Source organism: Pygocentrus nattereri, chromosome 14 (genome assembly GCF_015220715.1).
Source record: "Pygocentrus nattereri isolate fPygNat1 chromosome 14, fPygNat1.pri, whole genome shotgun sequence".
Lineage (NCBI taxonomy): Eukaryota > Metazoa > Chordata > Actinopteri > Characiformes > Serrasalmidae > Pygocentrus > Pygocentrus nattereri.
The window spans coordinates 35249278-35266204 of NC_051224.1; the positions used below are offsets into that span (position 1 = coordinate 35249278).

Below are 16927 nucleotides of genomic sequence, written 5' to 3' on the forward strand. Positions count from 1 at the left end.
GTGGAACAGTGTGGAATTTAAATAGTATAAACCATTTGGCAGAAAGTATTTTTTTTTTTATTCAATGTTTTTAAGAATTATGTGAACAAGAACGTATGTCATGAAACTAAGGCCCAATCCCATTTCACGCCTCTCTGTTTTGCGCATTCATGCCTAGGGGTAGGGTGTCCCGATTTTTATTGAGATAGGGTGAAGTGTCTCCAAACGGAGATTTTTCAGAGGAACACTCCAAACGGAGTGTTCTGAGGAAAAAGAAGCAAGATGGCTGCACAAGAGAACAAAGAAACCCACAAATGTGAGAATTTTCTCGGTTTAAAAATTACAATAACCACTATTATCCTAGCTTTACGTTGTTTCATTGTGGTCATTTTCCTCATAACAAGCATTAAAAAGTGCTAGTAGTATGCTGATGTCTCAGTAGCTAGCTAGCCAAGTTTCACTTTCCACCTTAAATGGTGTAGCACTTACATTCTGGCACTTCAGGCACCACCTGGAACTGCTGCACCATTTAAGGTGGAACGGGAAAAACGAGGGATGGGGTAAATATAAGAAATGGGATTGTGCCTAATTACATATTACATTTTTATCAAGTTATCTGCCCCAAGAAACCAAATAGATCTTATATTATTAAATTAAAACAAAAATTCTGCTTTTAAACAGCAATTCCAAACTTCTGAACTGCTGTACAGCACTGTAACGATATTGCAACGACACTGCCAAAGCACTCAAGCTCATTGCGGAGTTCTATTTGTATATGATGAAGCAGGGGGGAAAAATAAAAAAATAAAAAACATACATAGCCAAACATCACTGTGATATACTAATGACCTCCAGTAGAGAAGCTGGGCCACACCACTGCAGTAGGTCATTAAAAAATAAATCAAATACATAAAACATATAAGTGAGCACCGTATCAAATTAAGCTGCTAGCCATGCAGTGTATGGTGCACATGTGCCTTGTACAGCAAATAAGAGAATAAAAGCGCTGCTAATTAGAGCTGAGCGGGGCTCATGGCTGGGGAGGATCAAAGCATGATCTAACGCTGGCCTTCATCCGAGCTGAACGAGCTGATCACACTGCACGCTAAATGAGAGAGGGCCAAGGCGAGGGAGTGGGTTAGCGTTTTCCACTGCACTTCATTAGAGCAACACAAACACGCACACACATTTACCTGGACCTTTTCATGTTCTCATCATCCGGGTCCTGCACTGAGGAAAGCAAGTGAGACACAAATCAGATAGTGTCCGTTTAGCTCACTCACACAAGGTCAAACACCCACCAGATGCCGTCAAGAACAAGAACCGAGGACGACACTTTTGCAAGGGATTATAAAACAGAGGTGCCCCTGTCCCTCTATTGTTCCAGCATAGTAGTCAAACCTGTTATGTCTTGTAATCAAGAAGCGGTCTGTACAAGCTTATTAACTCCAGTGTACAGATGTCACATCAGGCCCTGGCGATCAAACATACCGCACCACGGGCAGTCTGATCTGTAACCCCTAAAGCTGCAGCAGGGCCGAATATTCATTTACATCGGCTAGCGGTTAAACTCCCTACATCAGATCAGAGATTCAGTGTTATAAGCTTTGGCCTTCAGACCACGTTTACTACCCCATTCCAACAACTTGAGATGAAGCATTTTTCTGTAAGATCTCAAGAGAACCATCTGCTTGACCGATGGCTACTAAGCTGACCTTTAATCTTACCATAAATGCTGACCTACATAAGATTAATTAGGAAGCTTTACCTTTAATAACAAACAGCTGCACTAAATTAGGGCTTGTTCACATGAAAAAGTTGTGGCCGGTATCGATACCAATTTTAGGGGTTGGGAATTGACAATAATATGATTTATATCAGGTGAGAAGATTTTACTTTATACAACAATATTTTCAGTTAATCTGTGCTTTACTGACTGATGTGATTGTCAGTTATCAGTTCTATTTTTTTAAACTCAAATGGCAGAAATGCTGCAAAAAAAAGGGGGGGGGGGGTGTTAAATTAATCAAAATATATTCAACTTACTTTCACTAAATCTAACAGCTCCCTTTGAGATTTTTGTAAACTTAATTTAAGATTATGTTCCTTGTCCGTAGACATTTCTGTACTGTTTTAAGTCATTTTAATAAGATTATCACTATTGGTAATTTTGCTTGTTTTAAGAAGTGAGCTTGAGACCAGCAAAATTACCTGCCAGTATAGCGAAGTAAAATGATCTAAAGTAAGTAAATGACTAAAAATATGGTAAATAATCTCATAACAGGTGCATGAGCATCTCAAAATATGGCAGATATTAAATATTTACCCTAGATTTAAGATCATTTCACTTGACAAGACACTGTTTTTTGCAGTGCAGTATTAAATAACACAATATTGCTGTACTGGGTGGGGGGGTTGGGGGGGATTTGGCTACGTAGAATTCTTTATGGGTTTAGTTTCTGTTTACAGCCCTCCTGAGCCATTCTGTAGCAGCATCTTGCCTTTTAGCATGCATATTAAAATGCACCTTTTCTCAAATGTCACAAAGTCCTCTGAATTATGATGTCATTCAGCAGTTGACATATGAAGACTGCTGTGCATTAAAACGACACTGCAAGAAAGTGACTATACTATTAACCTCCTACACTATTATGGACCAAGATCAGCTTCTCAAACTGTAGCCTAAACCTGGCAAAGCAGCTTAATGACCAAAGTGGACAAAGCCTGGTTTGTGTGAGGTATTTGGTGTGGTTGTCAGTCCTACAATGTCTGGTCAATACATAGTGTTTGCTTGCATGAAGCAATGTTCTGATTTTGGCTCCTTAATGACCTCATAATTCAGGAAATTCCGCAACATTTGGAGGGAAAAAAAAATAGCAGTAATAGTAATTTGTGGAGAAAACCAGCTTCCTAATATGGACATGATGCCGACTGCAGAATGATGGCGCAACTGCTGTGGGTCCATTACATCTTATCTTTTATTAGCTCTCTTCAAACAATCTTTTTTTTTTTTTACTGTTATGATGTTGTTAATATCATGAAAAAGGTTTGCATACATTTACATGGTATTTGTAATACTAGCCATGCTTCCTTTTTAATTTTTTTTCAATTTCACCAGTTCAGTCTTGCAATTGCTCATATAGACTTCACTTCAGGCACAACTGACTAAGGTTTCACCACATCATCTGGAGATCCTGACGTCAGAAATAAATGTCAACATCAGTATCAATTAAATACTGAATAACTGACACACACACACACACACACACACACACACACACAAAAAATGTAGTCCAGTATGGTCAAGAGAAAGTAATTCATTCTGGGTGTGGTCTCCTGAAACTAGTTTGTGAGCTGGACCCAACTGTTTTAATGAGCTCAGCTCTGAGCAGCCACAAATGTGACGTCTAGTCTAACTGAAGCACACGACTGAACCCCCATGTCTCTTACTGAAGTCTTTAATGTGAGCTGGCTGCTCATGAGTCTGGACACAAGCGTGGATTATCAAAGATGGTCCCTGAAGGCTGGACAAGAGTGTGAGTGCGACAGTGGCTTACTGAAGTCAGTTCCTGTGAGCTGGGCTAGGATGCGGAAGGAGCGGGACTGCGTGGTGCCAGTGCGTGGCTGCCAGTCCTGAGTGTCCTCAATCAGACGCTTCTTACTGCGGTCATTGGGGATAAAGCATGGGATATTCTCCACCCGCAGACTGTGCCTGAGAGGGGGGCAGGCCCGTTAACAATGGTTCTTTCTCCAGGAACACTCCAACGTAATGTGCCAAGGCAACAACTGCAGTTTGTTTGTGGGCTAAAAGAACAAACTAGCAACCAAAACAAGCACAAAAGGCATGCTAATGTGTTTGTGCTCACCATCAATCATCCTCTAGGAAAAGCAATTTATCCTTGTCAATTACATCAAGGCCTTTTCTTTCCATGAAGCATTTTGCACACCATAACACAATGACGTGCACAGCCTTTTAGATACAATCTTTTTACAGCTAGTTACGATAACAGTCTCAAATGTGTGAATACTATTTCAATAACAGGTGGGATACCAAGTGCAAAGCAGCAAGTCACACTGAGGCGAGTCTCCTCTCATTCTCCTTCACACAACCGGTCGGACTGAGTGGCAAACAAGCATGATTCTCTCAGGCAGAACGCATTAGAGCAGCATGCTGTCCTCACTTACTTCTCAGGGTACAGTTCCTCATAGAAGCCCTCGCCTCTACTGAAAAGGAGGGAAAACAAAGAGCGAGAACAGAACATAAAAGAAAAATAAAAGAAATATGAGGAAGGAAACAGGGAAAGCAGAAAAAAAAAAAAAAAATGTAGCAACTACAGTAACCAATCATAAGGCTGCATTCACAAGACTGTTTTGGTATCTGTGATTGTGGTTACGTTTCTAAAATCTGACCATCATGTTCAAAGAAATTGTAAAATACTTCATTTACGAACATTTATGAGCACATAAAAGATATAAAAGCTTTACTTGTATGGACTGTAGAACACAAAACTGGGTGGGTCCAGGCCTCAGTATGTATAAGAACTAATCAGCCTGAAATCACATTAAACATAGCTTTTTTGGTTTAAACTGAGGGGGCTGGAACTACATGTTCATAAAGAAATGGGTGGAATATTTTAGTATTCCAGTAGTAGGTTTATGCCTTTTCAAACTGGTGTTTATTGGAAATGAAAATGTAATGTCTTAACCACTGATCAGCACCGAATAACAGCTCAATAGCAGCAAACAACTGTTTGTCAGTTAACAGAGAACTGGTTAATCATTTACTTGCAATTGGTTTCAATGAAAATGTACTTAAGGTCAACGTACAACAATGTGTGACCTTACATGAAAATTAAAGTCGATGAGCGTACAGAGATCCATTAGGAGACTGTCTGGGACACGGCTTCAGCCAGTCAAGTGAGATACTAACCGTTGCTGTTAGCTCCCATCCAACAACTGGTTTATAACTTACTTGCATCTTTCTTGCTTCATTCTACAGAAACGAAGAACCCCTGGCTTTCCACTCACACATGTGCCTATTACAAACCAGCAAAGAGCATCAATCCTTTTTTTTGTTGTTGGATCCCAAAATGTCTTGTGAACACAGCCTAACGGAAACTGATGTAACCAAGATTTCCGAGGGAAATGTACAACTTCAGCTGATCCATCATGATCTACTACGCTGGATGGACAGCACTAAACCAACCTAGAACTGGGCTGACAAAATTTCTTTTTTCATTTTAGGGCTGCACAATTTGTTGCTTATTAATCATTACTGCAATGTTGGCCTTGTAAATGAGACATTTAACAATATACCGGGAGACTCACTTGAGGCCCCAAATATTCTGTAATAACGCTGTCTAAGATGAAGCAATCTAAGCAAAACAATGTGCAATGTGCTCCTCAGTATATGGAGCTTCGAACAAGCCAGGATGCCACTGAGTCGGAAGTGATGAGGTGGGCGCTGGACAGCCATCGCAGCGTTTAACCTCCGGGTGAATGTATCTGGCAGAAAACCGAGATCACTTCCAGCATTGCGTGCAATGCAATTGATTACGTCAAGGTATGTAGCGTATTTTTTTGGTTCAGATTGCTTCATCCTAATGGGAATTACAACAGAATAGTCCAGGCCTCTTTTGAGTGAAGCCCCCTGTATTTTGATCAATTGCATGATGGCCATCCACAGGCATTTCATACAAGTTCCCAGGAGTATTCTTGTGATTCAAAGCATTGACCTCATCCGACAAACATAAATAACTATAACCATACTGGAGGATTGGTGTTTTAAACACATTGGCAAGGCAATTGGCAAGAAACAAAGCATACTGCTACATATAGTATTTTGTACAGCCCTAGAATGTGTGCTTTAGGACACTAGCAGCAGACATTAGATAACTTTTATACTATAAAAGGACAAAAAGAAATGGTGTACTAACTTGTCAATAACCTCCAGCTGCTGGAGAGAAAGCAACAGAGAAATAAGGAAAGAAAAACATTAATTTGGTTGAAAGTACAATAGATAAGGACACACAAACAGAAAACCAAGATGCTGAGTAATTACAAGCCACAGCATTTGTAGAGCATAATGAAGAAAACCACATGCAAGTTGTGAGGGAGTAGCTAAAAGAGCTTCTTCATAGACCTCAAGTTACTATGGTCTTTCTCTCTGATCTTTCTCAGTGTCGATCTGCATATAGGAGAAAGACGGAGGCTGGACAGACACTAAAACCACATCCCAACTGAGTGGTCATTATTGTTTCATTACACAGAGTTCCTTTTCCATTTTGCTATTGTTACTATTCCCCAATACAGTCCAGCAAGCATTGCAATCATACATTCGTCTGTATCAGCCAAACAGCTGTTTTAGATGCAACAACTTATGACCTATTAACAAAATAAACTTACTTAATCGTGGTCTTTAAAGATGAATAGATTTATGTTCCTTTCCTTCAACTTCAGTGCCTTCGCAATACGAGAGATTTACACACCACTGCTGAGGCACCACAAACAGCTTTGTATTTTTTAAGACTTTTACAAGCCAATGCTTCATCTATGGCTGCTCTGTATAGCTGTTTGCTAGTTATCGCAGTGCCGATGCACTGAAAGTAGTGAACTTTGCTAAAAAAGTGCTGCTACTCAGCTGCAGCTGTTAAGACGTTTTTGCTGTAACTGTGTGCTCATGCCTTATCTCTTCCACCAGTCACTCTGTTTACACTTAATCATAGAGATGACTGAAGAATGAGGCAGGAGATGCTGCAGTGAACACAAAGAAAGTGAAAATACAAGGTATGCAGGCTCTACTGAAGTTGCACTTGCAAAACTAAAAAAAATAAAAAATAACTCATTCTCCAGGGTATATTTTGGTTTGTCAGTCTGAATTTTCATGATCAAATCGTAAGGCAAATTATTCAGTAACTGCATGATATAAATGCAAATTTTTATTTACTTATTTTTTAAAAGCTCCCCTCAACCTAACACAAAATGTGTTACGATCACACATATTGCTGAATGCTTATGCTGCTTATTCTGCTGAAAGCCAAAAATCTTAGACACTCTTTCTATTTTTTTTTTTTTAATAAAAATCATTTTTACAGAGCAGATCACTGAAGAGTTGCCATCTGTTTATAGTTTATAGCCCAGATTTGTGGGTCGACTTTCAGTAGAATTACCCATCTATTTGACTGGAAAGCAATCAGTTACAGCCTCATACGACACACACCTTTTGAATGTAGCTTATGAAATATCAAAGTTATGAAGAATATGACGAAGTGCGTTTTGCGGTGGTCTTAAGGACTACCCAGTGACTAAATATTTTTGATAATTTCTGAAGTATTAAATATTTCTCTGCCCTGCGATGGACTGGCGACCTGTCCAGGGTATATCCTGCCTTCCGTCCGAAGACTGCTGGGATAGGCTCCAGCATCCCCCCCGCGAACCTGACGGAGAAGCGGCTTAGAAAATGGATGGATGTATGGATAAATATTTCTCACAGCAGCCTGAATTGCTAAATGGTGCGACTGAACTGAATCAAGTTTTAGTAAACTGAGTCATTCTTAATTTACTAAAACAGGTTTTTGAATCAATTCAGAAACGAATAACAGGAGAATTTGGTTTGATTCACTCAAAAGATGCACAGTATTACGTTCAGCTCCTGGCACTGCAGCTCATAAGTTCACTATAACAAATTCTTAGTCTCGTTAAACTGTTCTATTGGGATTATTCATATATAAATAATTAAGAATTTTTAGGCTGCTAAAATACTACATTCAAATGTACATGGACGTCCACCACACAAGGTTTATCGTATAATATAAAGCAAAGATAAAAACAGGTGAATAACAGAACTGTTGGTGAAGCTTGTGTGAACTAATTTTTTTATGAACAAATCTGACCGTATGCAACATTGATGACTAAGGGCCAATAACTAAACTCACCTATAAACCACAGCAATTGGCCTGTCCATAATATATAGCAAAAAAATAAATAAATAAAAATAGCATTACACCAACAAAAGGTAGAAAGATAAGAGAATGTTAAAACAAGTCACCAAAGTGTTTTTACAAAAAGTGTTTTGTCAGTCTGAAAAATGGCATTGATGCATCAACAAATAAATAAATAAAATTAATTTTATTTTTTCTGTATCCATAGTGAACTTCACACATTCACACATCTATATAGTTGCAGCTTAACTTACAAATGCACTAAAAAATTTGTTACTACAAGTTCTGGTTCTACAAGGTTTCTTTGTGTAAATGCTTCCTGACCAAATCCAGCAACTGCCCAATGGCTTGTACTATAAATGCATGTCGAAGGGTCAACAGGTTTTCTGTGCTTTTCTAAGTACAGATACACTTGTTTACATGACTGTCCATGGTAATCCACTGTTTTCTGCAGAGATTAGACAGAAAAATGCTGGAGAACTCCTTTACAAACTCTTCCGAAAGTGACTTTTCTTGTGGTTCCAAAATTGCTAGCATCGTATTTTGAGTCAGAAAAATTATTCTGCTGTTTGTAGCTGCTCCAAAACTTCTTGGAATAGCTTCCATGCTGCACACACACACACAAAATTGTGTACTGAGAGAGGCAAACCTTCAACTATGAGTAGTGCTGTAAACAGCTTCAGAGCACTGACATGACGTATGCTTCACAGAACACGTGCACCCCTGCTGCCACAGACCTGCTACAAAATTCAAATGCACACCTCGCTTCACAGAGAAAACAAGAGCTATAGCCTTGCAATTTTGCAGGAAATGACCAAATGACCAAAGTTTCTTTCTTAGCATGAACAATTTTTTTGTGACGTGCTGAGAAGCAAGACGTCTGTGTTAAGTCTCTTCTGGAAGAGAACAAGACACACTACGGAGAGCATGTGTCCAAGTAAGGCCGTTAAGTAATTCAGCACCACCCTGGCAGCACTCTGAGGGCTCAGCGGATTTTAGGGGAGGGTCCGAGCTCTATAAACAGCAAGAGACAACATCGAGGCCTCACACACACACACACACACACACACACACACACACACACACACACACACACACACACACACACACACGTATGTATACAATGTCAGGATATGAGGGTCATATGTCCCATATATGTTATTTATAATTATTGCTGCTGTCAGAACAAAACCTTGTATCTCAAAAATGGTAACTTTACAGGAGATGGACATTTACTATTCATGTAAGTCAATGTGCCAGACTTTTCCCGAAGTAATTCTGGGCTGTTTCTTTTGGTCTTTTGAGCATGAATCGCATACAATGTAAAGGGCAACAGGCATTTTCAGATTATATCAAAATCTGAAAAATTGTTTTTTTATAAGGTTTTGTTCCGACAGCAGCGATATGCAAGTAGCTACATGTAATAATGTCCCATATATACACACACATCAGAAGAAGGAGAAGACGAAAAAGATAAAGGAATCAGGAGGAAGAAGGGGAGCGAGATAAAGAAAAGGAGGAGGAGGAGGAGGAGGAGGAGGAGGAGGAGGAGGAGAAGAAGAAGCTGAAGATATAATCAGTTTTAAAGGAACAGTAACCAAAACAACACAGTTAATTGTATAAAACAGAGGAGAAAAAAGTTCAATTAAAAAAATGTTTGTTTTTGGTAAACTATATTAAACCAACAACATCTTTTGTCCTTTCGCTTTTAAAAAAACCAAACAGAGAATTTTAAAAAGAGGATTATTTTTGTCCTACAACTGTATAAAAACAAGCAAATGCGCACACACCTAAGTAGCACTTCTTGCCTCTTTCCCCAAAGCCCTCGCTAAGCTGAGATATTCACTGCCTCCTGTTCTGGCTCTCCTGACCAGCAACATCTGTTGTTTTGAGTGCTGAAATAAAAAGGTCTAGTTAAAATGCAGCCTCTCTCTCTGGCCGTCTTTGGCAGAGGCGAGACAGGGACGGGCGACCGTTCCCTCACAGGGATGATAAAGAGGAGGAGTGGAAAACAGATTGGGAGCTTGTCTGACATGCTGCTCCAAACACCGCTTCTGTGTGAAAAACTGGACACCTGGGTGGCGCTGGGACCACCTCAGCCAAAGAGAAAAAACAGAGCCAGCTGCTTAATGCTAGAGAGAGAGAGCGAGAGCGAGAGCGAGAGCGAGAGAGCGAGAGAGAGAGAGCGAGAGAGAGCGCGAGAGAGAGCGCGAGAGAGAGCGCGAGAGAGAGAGCGAGAGAGAGCGCGAGAGAGAGCGCGAGAGAGAGAGCGAGAGAGAGAGCGAGAGAGAGAGAGAGCGAGCGACACACAGATGCAGAGACAGTCATGATTCAACTCAATTTGATTGTTTTGGTACAATTTTGAATTATTTTAAAAATATCCCCCCAAAGACCCCACATCCCCTGACCAATGTTTGCAAGCTACATCAAACTTGGCTTTTGAAAGAAGAGAAGAAAAATCAGGTTTACATGACGAGAGAGAGAGAGAGCGCGAGAGAGAGAGAGCGAGAGAGAGCGAGAGAGAGAGCGAGAGCGCGAGAGAGAGAGCGAGAGCGAGAGAGCGAGAGCGAGAGAGAGCGCAAGCAGACAGAGTCAGACAGAGAAAAATGAGAAACAAACAGACAGACAGAGAGAAAAAAGTCAGACAGAGAGAGAGACACACAGACAGAGTGCACACAGTGGGGAGTGGCTGGGTCTCGTGTCTCTGTTGACGCACTGCTGTTGTATTAGAAACACGAGGTCTGTCAAACGGAAGCTGCGCGCGCTCAGCTCACACTCATTTACCACAGCGTTACTGCAGAGCCTTTATAGAAACAGGTTCTTTCACACAGCTGGAGTCATTCTTAACTGTGAATGCAAGTTAAAGCAAAAAGATCGCATTTCAAGTCTTTGTGGACCATTTCTAACAGCCCACGTATCAATAAAAGTTCTACACAGTGGTTTTCAAATTATATAAGAAAAAATGTAAACAAGTCAAAAAAGGAGATACAAGGTTTTGTCTTTAGCGCTTCTTGATGTGTCCAACATCCTACAAATGTGATTAAATCACTGTAATGTAAGGCCTCTTATGGCCCACTGCTTTAATTACAGCCATAACAAAAGGTAAAGAGAAAAAGAAAGGGCTGGCCTCTCTGACTGGCCACAAGTTGTGGTCACCTACCCATTGTGAGACTGTGGCATGCTGCCTGCTGCTGGAGTGCTGGGGTTAGACGCAGTGGGGTTAGGCTTGGGCGAGTAAGTCACCGGTTTGATGGCAGGCCCTGCGCTGGAGTTACCAGCGGCCGTGGAGAAAGGCCGTGCCATCTTGTTTATGTTCGTGCTGGGCGTGAAGGAGTACTTAGGCTGGCTGGGTGCAGGAGCAAGCGAACCCTGAAGGTTAGACAGGAAACACAGATACACAAAACAAATGCAAATCCATGCAAATAAAAGAAGCCAACACACACAAACACACCATCAATCTTAACAGAACCGACAATCCCAGATATGAACAAGGAACTGTGAATAGCTTATAGAATGGAGAAGATAACATGGGTAATACCTTTAACAGGTGCCTTTCTTGTTGCTTTCTTTTTCAACTCTAAATTAAAAGGACCCTTTTTCATTCTTCCTCTAAGACCAATCACTAAATAACACTGACAGTCGCGTGAAGTGAAAACTGCAATCGCCTGTTCCAATACAGCAGTGAGAAGAGAAAGGCCTGGGGAAGTGCGAGCGCACCCTTTGGTCTGAGGAATATGTCTTGGGAGCCGGCCAAAGCATCCTCACTGCTTTCTGCTGCCTTGGCACTCAGCACTTGAGAGGCTTCCAGAATTGAGGCTAACCTTTTGAATAAGGTGGCTGGGATTGGAAGAAGAATGCAGTGCTTCAGGTTTAAGGCACTGGTTTAAGGCAGCCACAAGAGGGCACCACTTCACCCAATCAAATCCAAGAAAAATTATAAACTCACCCAGCCTCAAAGGCAGTCACACAATACCAGAAAACTGCTTTCTTTCTGATTGTCGTTTACAATACTGTGTAGGACCAAACAAAAACTGTCAAAGCTCTCTGACAAACTCACACTATGTTTTTATGTCCAGCACACATAATTGAACTATTTTGCTAATTAACAATTCAGACTGAGAAAACATGAAAAACATGCAGAGCATGGAGTTTTTTTAATGAACGCTGAAGTTTCTATTGTGCAGTACATTTTGAATAAATAGTTTTTGTGATAATCACAAAAACCAGCAGCCTATTCACACTAAAGCAAGTCAGCCCAGTCTTACCCAGAAAGCGCTGGCTGTAGCTGCAAGTTTTCATTCCACCAAGCAGGAGCAGAAGACTGATCAACTGATTAAACCAGTAGAATCAGGCGTCCACCTGCTCGCTTGGAATGCAAAACTACAGCCACACCGGCCCTTTGTGGATAAGATTGGACTAAAGCAGGGAGTGTTTCAGTGCTGGACTTTTTCTTTTTAAATAAGGCACAACAGAGGGCAGCCAATCAGAACAGAGGTCATTTACACACACTATATTGCCAAAAGTATTCGCTCCTCTGCCGTCACACGCATATGAACTTGAGCAACATTCCATTCTTAATCCATAGGGTTTAATATGATGTCGGCCCACCCTTTGCAGCTTTAACAGCTTCAACTCTTCTGGGAAGGCTTTCCACAAGGGTTAGGAGTATGTTTATTGGAATTTTTCAGAATTCTTCCAGAAGCGCATTTGTGAGGCCGGATAGTGATGTTGGACGAGAAGGCCTGGCTCAAAGTCTCCGCTCTAATTCATCCCAAAGGTGTTCTATCGGGATTAGGTCAGGACTCTGTGCAGGCCAGTCAAGTTCTTCCACACCAAACTCACTCATCCATGTCCTTATCGACCTGCTATGTGCATTGGTGCGCAGTCATGTTGGAACAGGAAGGGGCCGTCCCCAAACTGTTCCCACAAAGTTGGGAGCATGAAATTGTCCAAAATCTCTTGGTGCTGAAGCATTAAGAGTTCCTTTCATTGGAACTAAGGGGCCGAGCCCAACTCCTGAAAAACAACCCCACACCATAATCCCCCATCCACCAAACTTGGCACAATGCAGTCAGACAAGTACCGTTCTCCTGGCAACCATCAAACCCGGATTGCCAGACGGAGAAGCGTGATTCATCACTCCAGAGAACACGTCTCCACTGCTCTAGAATCCAGTGGCGGCGCTTTACACCACTGCTTTCAACACTTTGTGATTCAAGTATTGGATGCAGCTGCTTGCCATGGAAACCCATTCCATGAAGCGCTCTACGCTGTTCTTGAGCTGATCTGAAGGCCACATGAAGTTTGGAGGTCTGTAGTGATAGTGCGCAGAGGTCACCAACTTTCTGCAGAGTCAATGTGCCTCAGCATCCACTGACCCCGCTCTGTCATTTTATGCGGCCTACCAAGTCGTGGCGGAGTTGCTGTCGTTCCCAATCACTTCCACTTTGCTAGAATACCACTGACAGTTGACCGTGGAATATTTAGTACTGAGGAAATTTCACGACTGGACTGGTGGCGTCCTATCACTGTACCATGCTGGAATTCTCTGAGCTCCTAAGAGCGACCCATTCTTTCACTAATGTTTATAGAAGCAGTCTGCAGGCCTAGGGGCTTGGTATTATATACCTGTGGTCATAGTAGTGACTGGAACATCTGAATTCAACGATTTGGATGGGTGAGTGAATACTATTGGCAATATAGTGTTTAATTGAAAAATAAGCACTTTAGATTTGAGCAATGAAGAGAGGTTGAAAAATGGTCACGTATAAATTAAGATTTTTTTGGTTTGTGGTACATAAAACCACACGTATACCACAAGCCAACAGAATTTCTAGCGCATGTCTGTTTCTTTGCCTCTTCCAACTGGGAAAATGAGAAAAATTAAATACGGTGATGCATCCTGTGTACTGTGAAAATGTCTTAAAAGTATCAAGATGCTGTCAAGTTTTCAGCAATATGGTGAATTTTAAGACCACCCTGCACTGCTTTTCCTACACATTTTTTCTACTTGTTTTCTACTTGTTAAGGTCCTATAAATTGTGTCTGGGATTGTTCATTCTGTTACAGTGCACAAACATCAAAACTGCCAAAAATCGCTTTGATCAGAGTGCAAGAACAAACGTCAGTTCATCATAAGGCAAGCAAAGGGTAATCAATCACGCAGTGATCAAACATTAATGCTCCCACAGTGTAGCACCGCAAAACTGAGCCAAACTCATGTGGTGGCTTTCTAGAATTACAGAAATCATGAGACTTGATGGCTCATGAGAACCATATCGGTCCAAGAACAAGCTGTAGTTGAGGTGCAGGAGACAGTGTGTGAAAGTATGCACATACACAAGATTCATTAGAGCTGCACGATATAAACCGTGTGGTTGGACATCACAATGATATTAGAAGTGAAACATTATCATTGCAAACTGGATGTGCCAAATGTATAAACCTTTGCTCTTTCTTTTTGGTGTTGTAAATAGAAATCTAACTAACCTCTCTTACATAAATAGCAAATAAATAAATAAATAAATAAAAATACAGAAGCAAAATTCACTATTGTGCAAAATAAAGAAATATGAATGGATACTTTCAGAACTGCCTGAAAAGCTTTTTCTATAGAAACTGCAAAAATATATAAGTAAAATGTATCTTCTGTGTAGGACTATATAAACAAAAATATCATTGCACTTGGAACAAACTCAATTTTTATCTCTTTTTGGCAGAATTTGAAATGAACAGCTGCTGTTTACACCCTGTCTAATTTTCATGATCAACAAACCAACTGAAACGGTTCTAAATGAATCTAAACAACTATTACAAATAAAGTCTTTCACATTAACTTACACTGGCTGTGTTTACATGCAAAGATTCTCATTCTGATTATACATTAAGACTGAGGTGTTTATCTGCTCACTCTATTGAATAATCTGATCTCTGTTTATATGCACACTGCAAGTAGTCCGATCCAAAATTACGAGCAGATGAAGAGAACCACTTATGGTAGACGTTACCATGACAACGAGCATCGCATGAGTCCAGTCAGAGATGAGCAGCAGTGAGCAGTGCTTGTGTTTTTAGTTACTTTAAAATGACAGCAGGCTCTTGAAAACATACTTCACATGTCCTTATTAAAGAAAACCGAGAGGAAGACGTCGTGTTCTGAGACACATAAGATGGACATCCGTCCCACAGCCGTCTTTTAAAGATCAAAGCATAAATTTCGTCTCCTCTACAGACCAGTTTCTGCTCTGCCATGTTGAACGGTATACATGTTCGCGATGACACAAACTACTATACCTAAACTTTCCAAATGGGAAAGTAATCGGACACAGGCATTTGCATGGCTATTCTTCTATTTCACTGATTACCCACCTCATTCAATCAGATAGAAACTGTATTCCGAATGGTCTCAGACTATTCCGACTGAGCTATTAGTCGAATTATAAATGGATTACTAGGCTACTGAAAGCTTTTTTGCTTCTCTTGTAAAGGTACTGTTTGGAAGTTTGTTTCCAACAGTGACAATATATGTGATTCCATAAATAGATGCCTACGGTGATGCAGGTTTGCTGAAACAATGTCCATAAATGCTTCACACAACATGCAGCACTAGGACTGACAAGAGTTCTAACTTTGAAAGCATCACAGACCTTAACAATCAAACTCATATCATGGAAAGTCGCATCGTGATACAAGTTAAATATGATTTATCGTGCAGCCCAATGTTGAGTTTTGATAAACAGCACCCAGTTAGGAGAGTTTCTGTCTATATGCCACTTCAGACTTCATTAGCAGGCTGTGAAACACTGCAGGAGCATTGCAGGTGTACCAAGCAGCACGTCTTTACCTTCTGTTCACCCCCGTCAGGCTGGAAAGCTCTGTTGAGAGAAAGAAAAACAGAAAAAAAGTTATAGATTGCAGCAGTACAATGATTTACACACAAGTTGACATAAAAGGATTAAACATCTTATGAAGGATGAACTACAGATGCGCGTTTGCTGCTTCTACGCACACAGAAAATTAAGGGAATATTCAGTCACAAAGAAAGTAATATGATCAGTTGTCTTGCCCTAATTTTCTCAAGAGTCTAGTTCCAACAGTCCTGATGCTAAGGATGCAGCGTGAGTTATTGAGTTATATGTAAGCTCTGACTGGCTGCAATAATGCATTTGTCACTGCAAAATGGAATTCAATAAAATGACAGCTTTAGTAAGCAATTATTCCATAAAATGTAGATTTTATGTTGAAATGCAGGCTTTTGCCATTTCTCTGTCCAGAAAATTCAGAAGCATATTTTGTGGTAGGATATTTCAGGCATTTGAGCTTGAGCAGGAACCACAGGACACTAAACTGATTTGTAGGATTTTCTCTCTTCATACTAAATTAGATTGATGGCATGAAAGGAAACGAAAACTGTATTCCCAGTTCTCAGACAGCATGAAGTAATACATTTACAATCCTTTACACATCAACATACCCTATCAGTTAAAACCTGAAGGGGAACCCCACCACTATTTTCAAAATCTCTACTTTCTACCTAGATCAATCATGTAAAAATGTAAAAGATCATTCAGAATGGCTCAATGCAAAGTTCTGTTCTCAGTGGTGATAGGAACCAGCCCAACCTCATAGATAGATAACTCACAATTCCGTGGTCTGATGTCTGAGATATTGCTTTAATATTTTTGGTCTGAAACTTTTTTTTTTTTTTTTTTTTTTAAATACATTCATGGTGGAAATGCATATTTAACCTTTTAAATTCCTTGGAACCACTGGTGGTTCCCATATGCATTTCGTTATATTCCTCATAACTTTCAAATTTCATAAGCTACATTCAGAAGCTGGGCGTCGTATGAGGCTGTAACTCTTCTTTCCAGTCAAATAGATGGTGATGGAATTTTAAAACCCTTATAATAAAAGAAGCTGAAATTTGATCCGTTTTTCCACAAATCTGGGATATAAACTATAAACAGAAGGCATCTCCTTTAGTGATCTGCTCTGTAAAAAGGATT

General features: G+C 40.4%; 1 protein-coding gene across 4 annotated transcripts in view; it reads right to left on the bottom strand.

Annotated features, from left to right (window-relative positions):
- The window catches only part of pdlim7 (PDZ and LIM domain 7), a 74460-nt gene that overhangs the window by 19088 nt on the left and 38445 nt on the right, over nt 1–16927 (bottom strand). For 2 of the 4 annotated variants that reach the window (XM_037544954.1, XM_037544956.1), the window contains exons 4-8: nt 15763–15793; nt 5916–5935; nt 4165–4203; nt 3537–3691; nt 1173–1209 (exon numbers count right to left, since the gene is read on the bottom strand). In XM_037544954.1, coding sequence (XP_037400851.1) covers nt 1173–1209; nt 3537–3691; nt 4165–4203; nt 5916–5935; nt 15763–15793 — 282 coding nt within the window. Of the gene's footprint in view, nt 1–1172; nt 1210–3536; nt 3692–4164; nt 4204–5915; nt 5936–11079; nt 11289–15762; nt 15794–16927 lie in introns of all 4 variants that reach the window. The other 2 variants (XM_037544955.1, XM_017706245.2) reach the window with 2 other exon arrangements.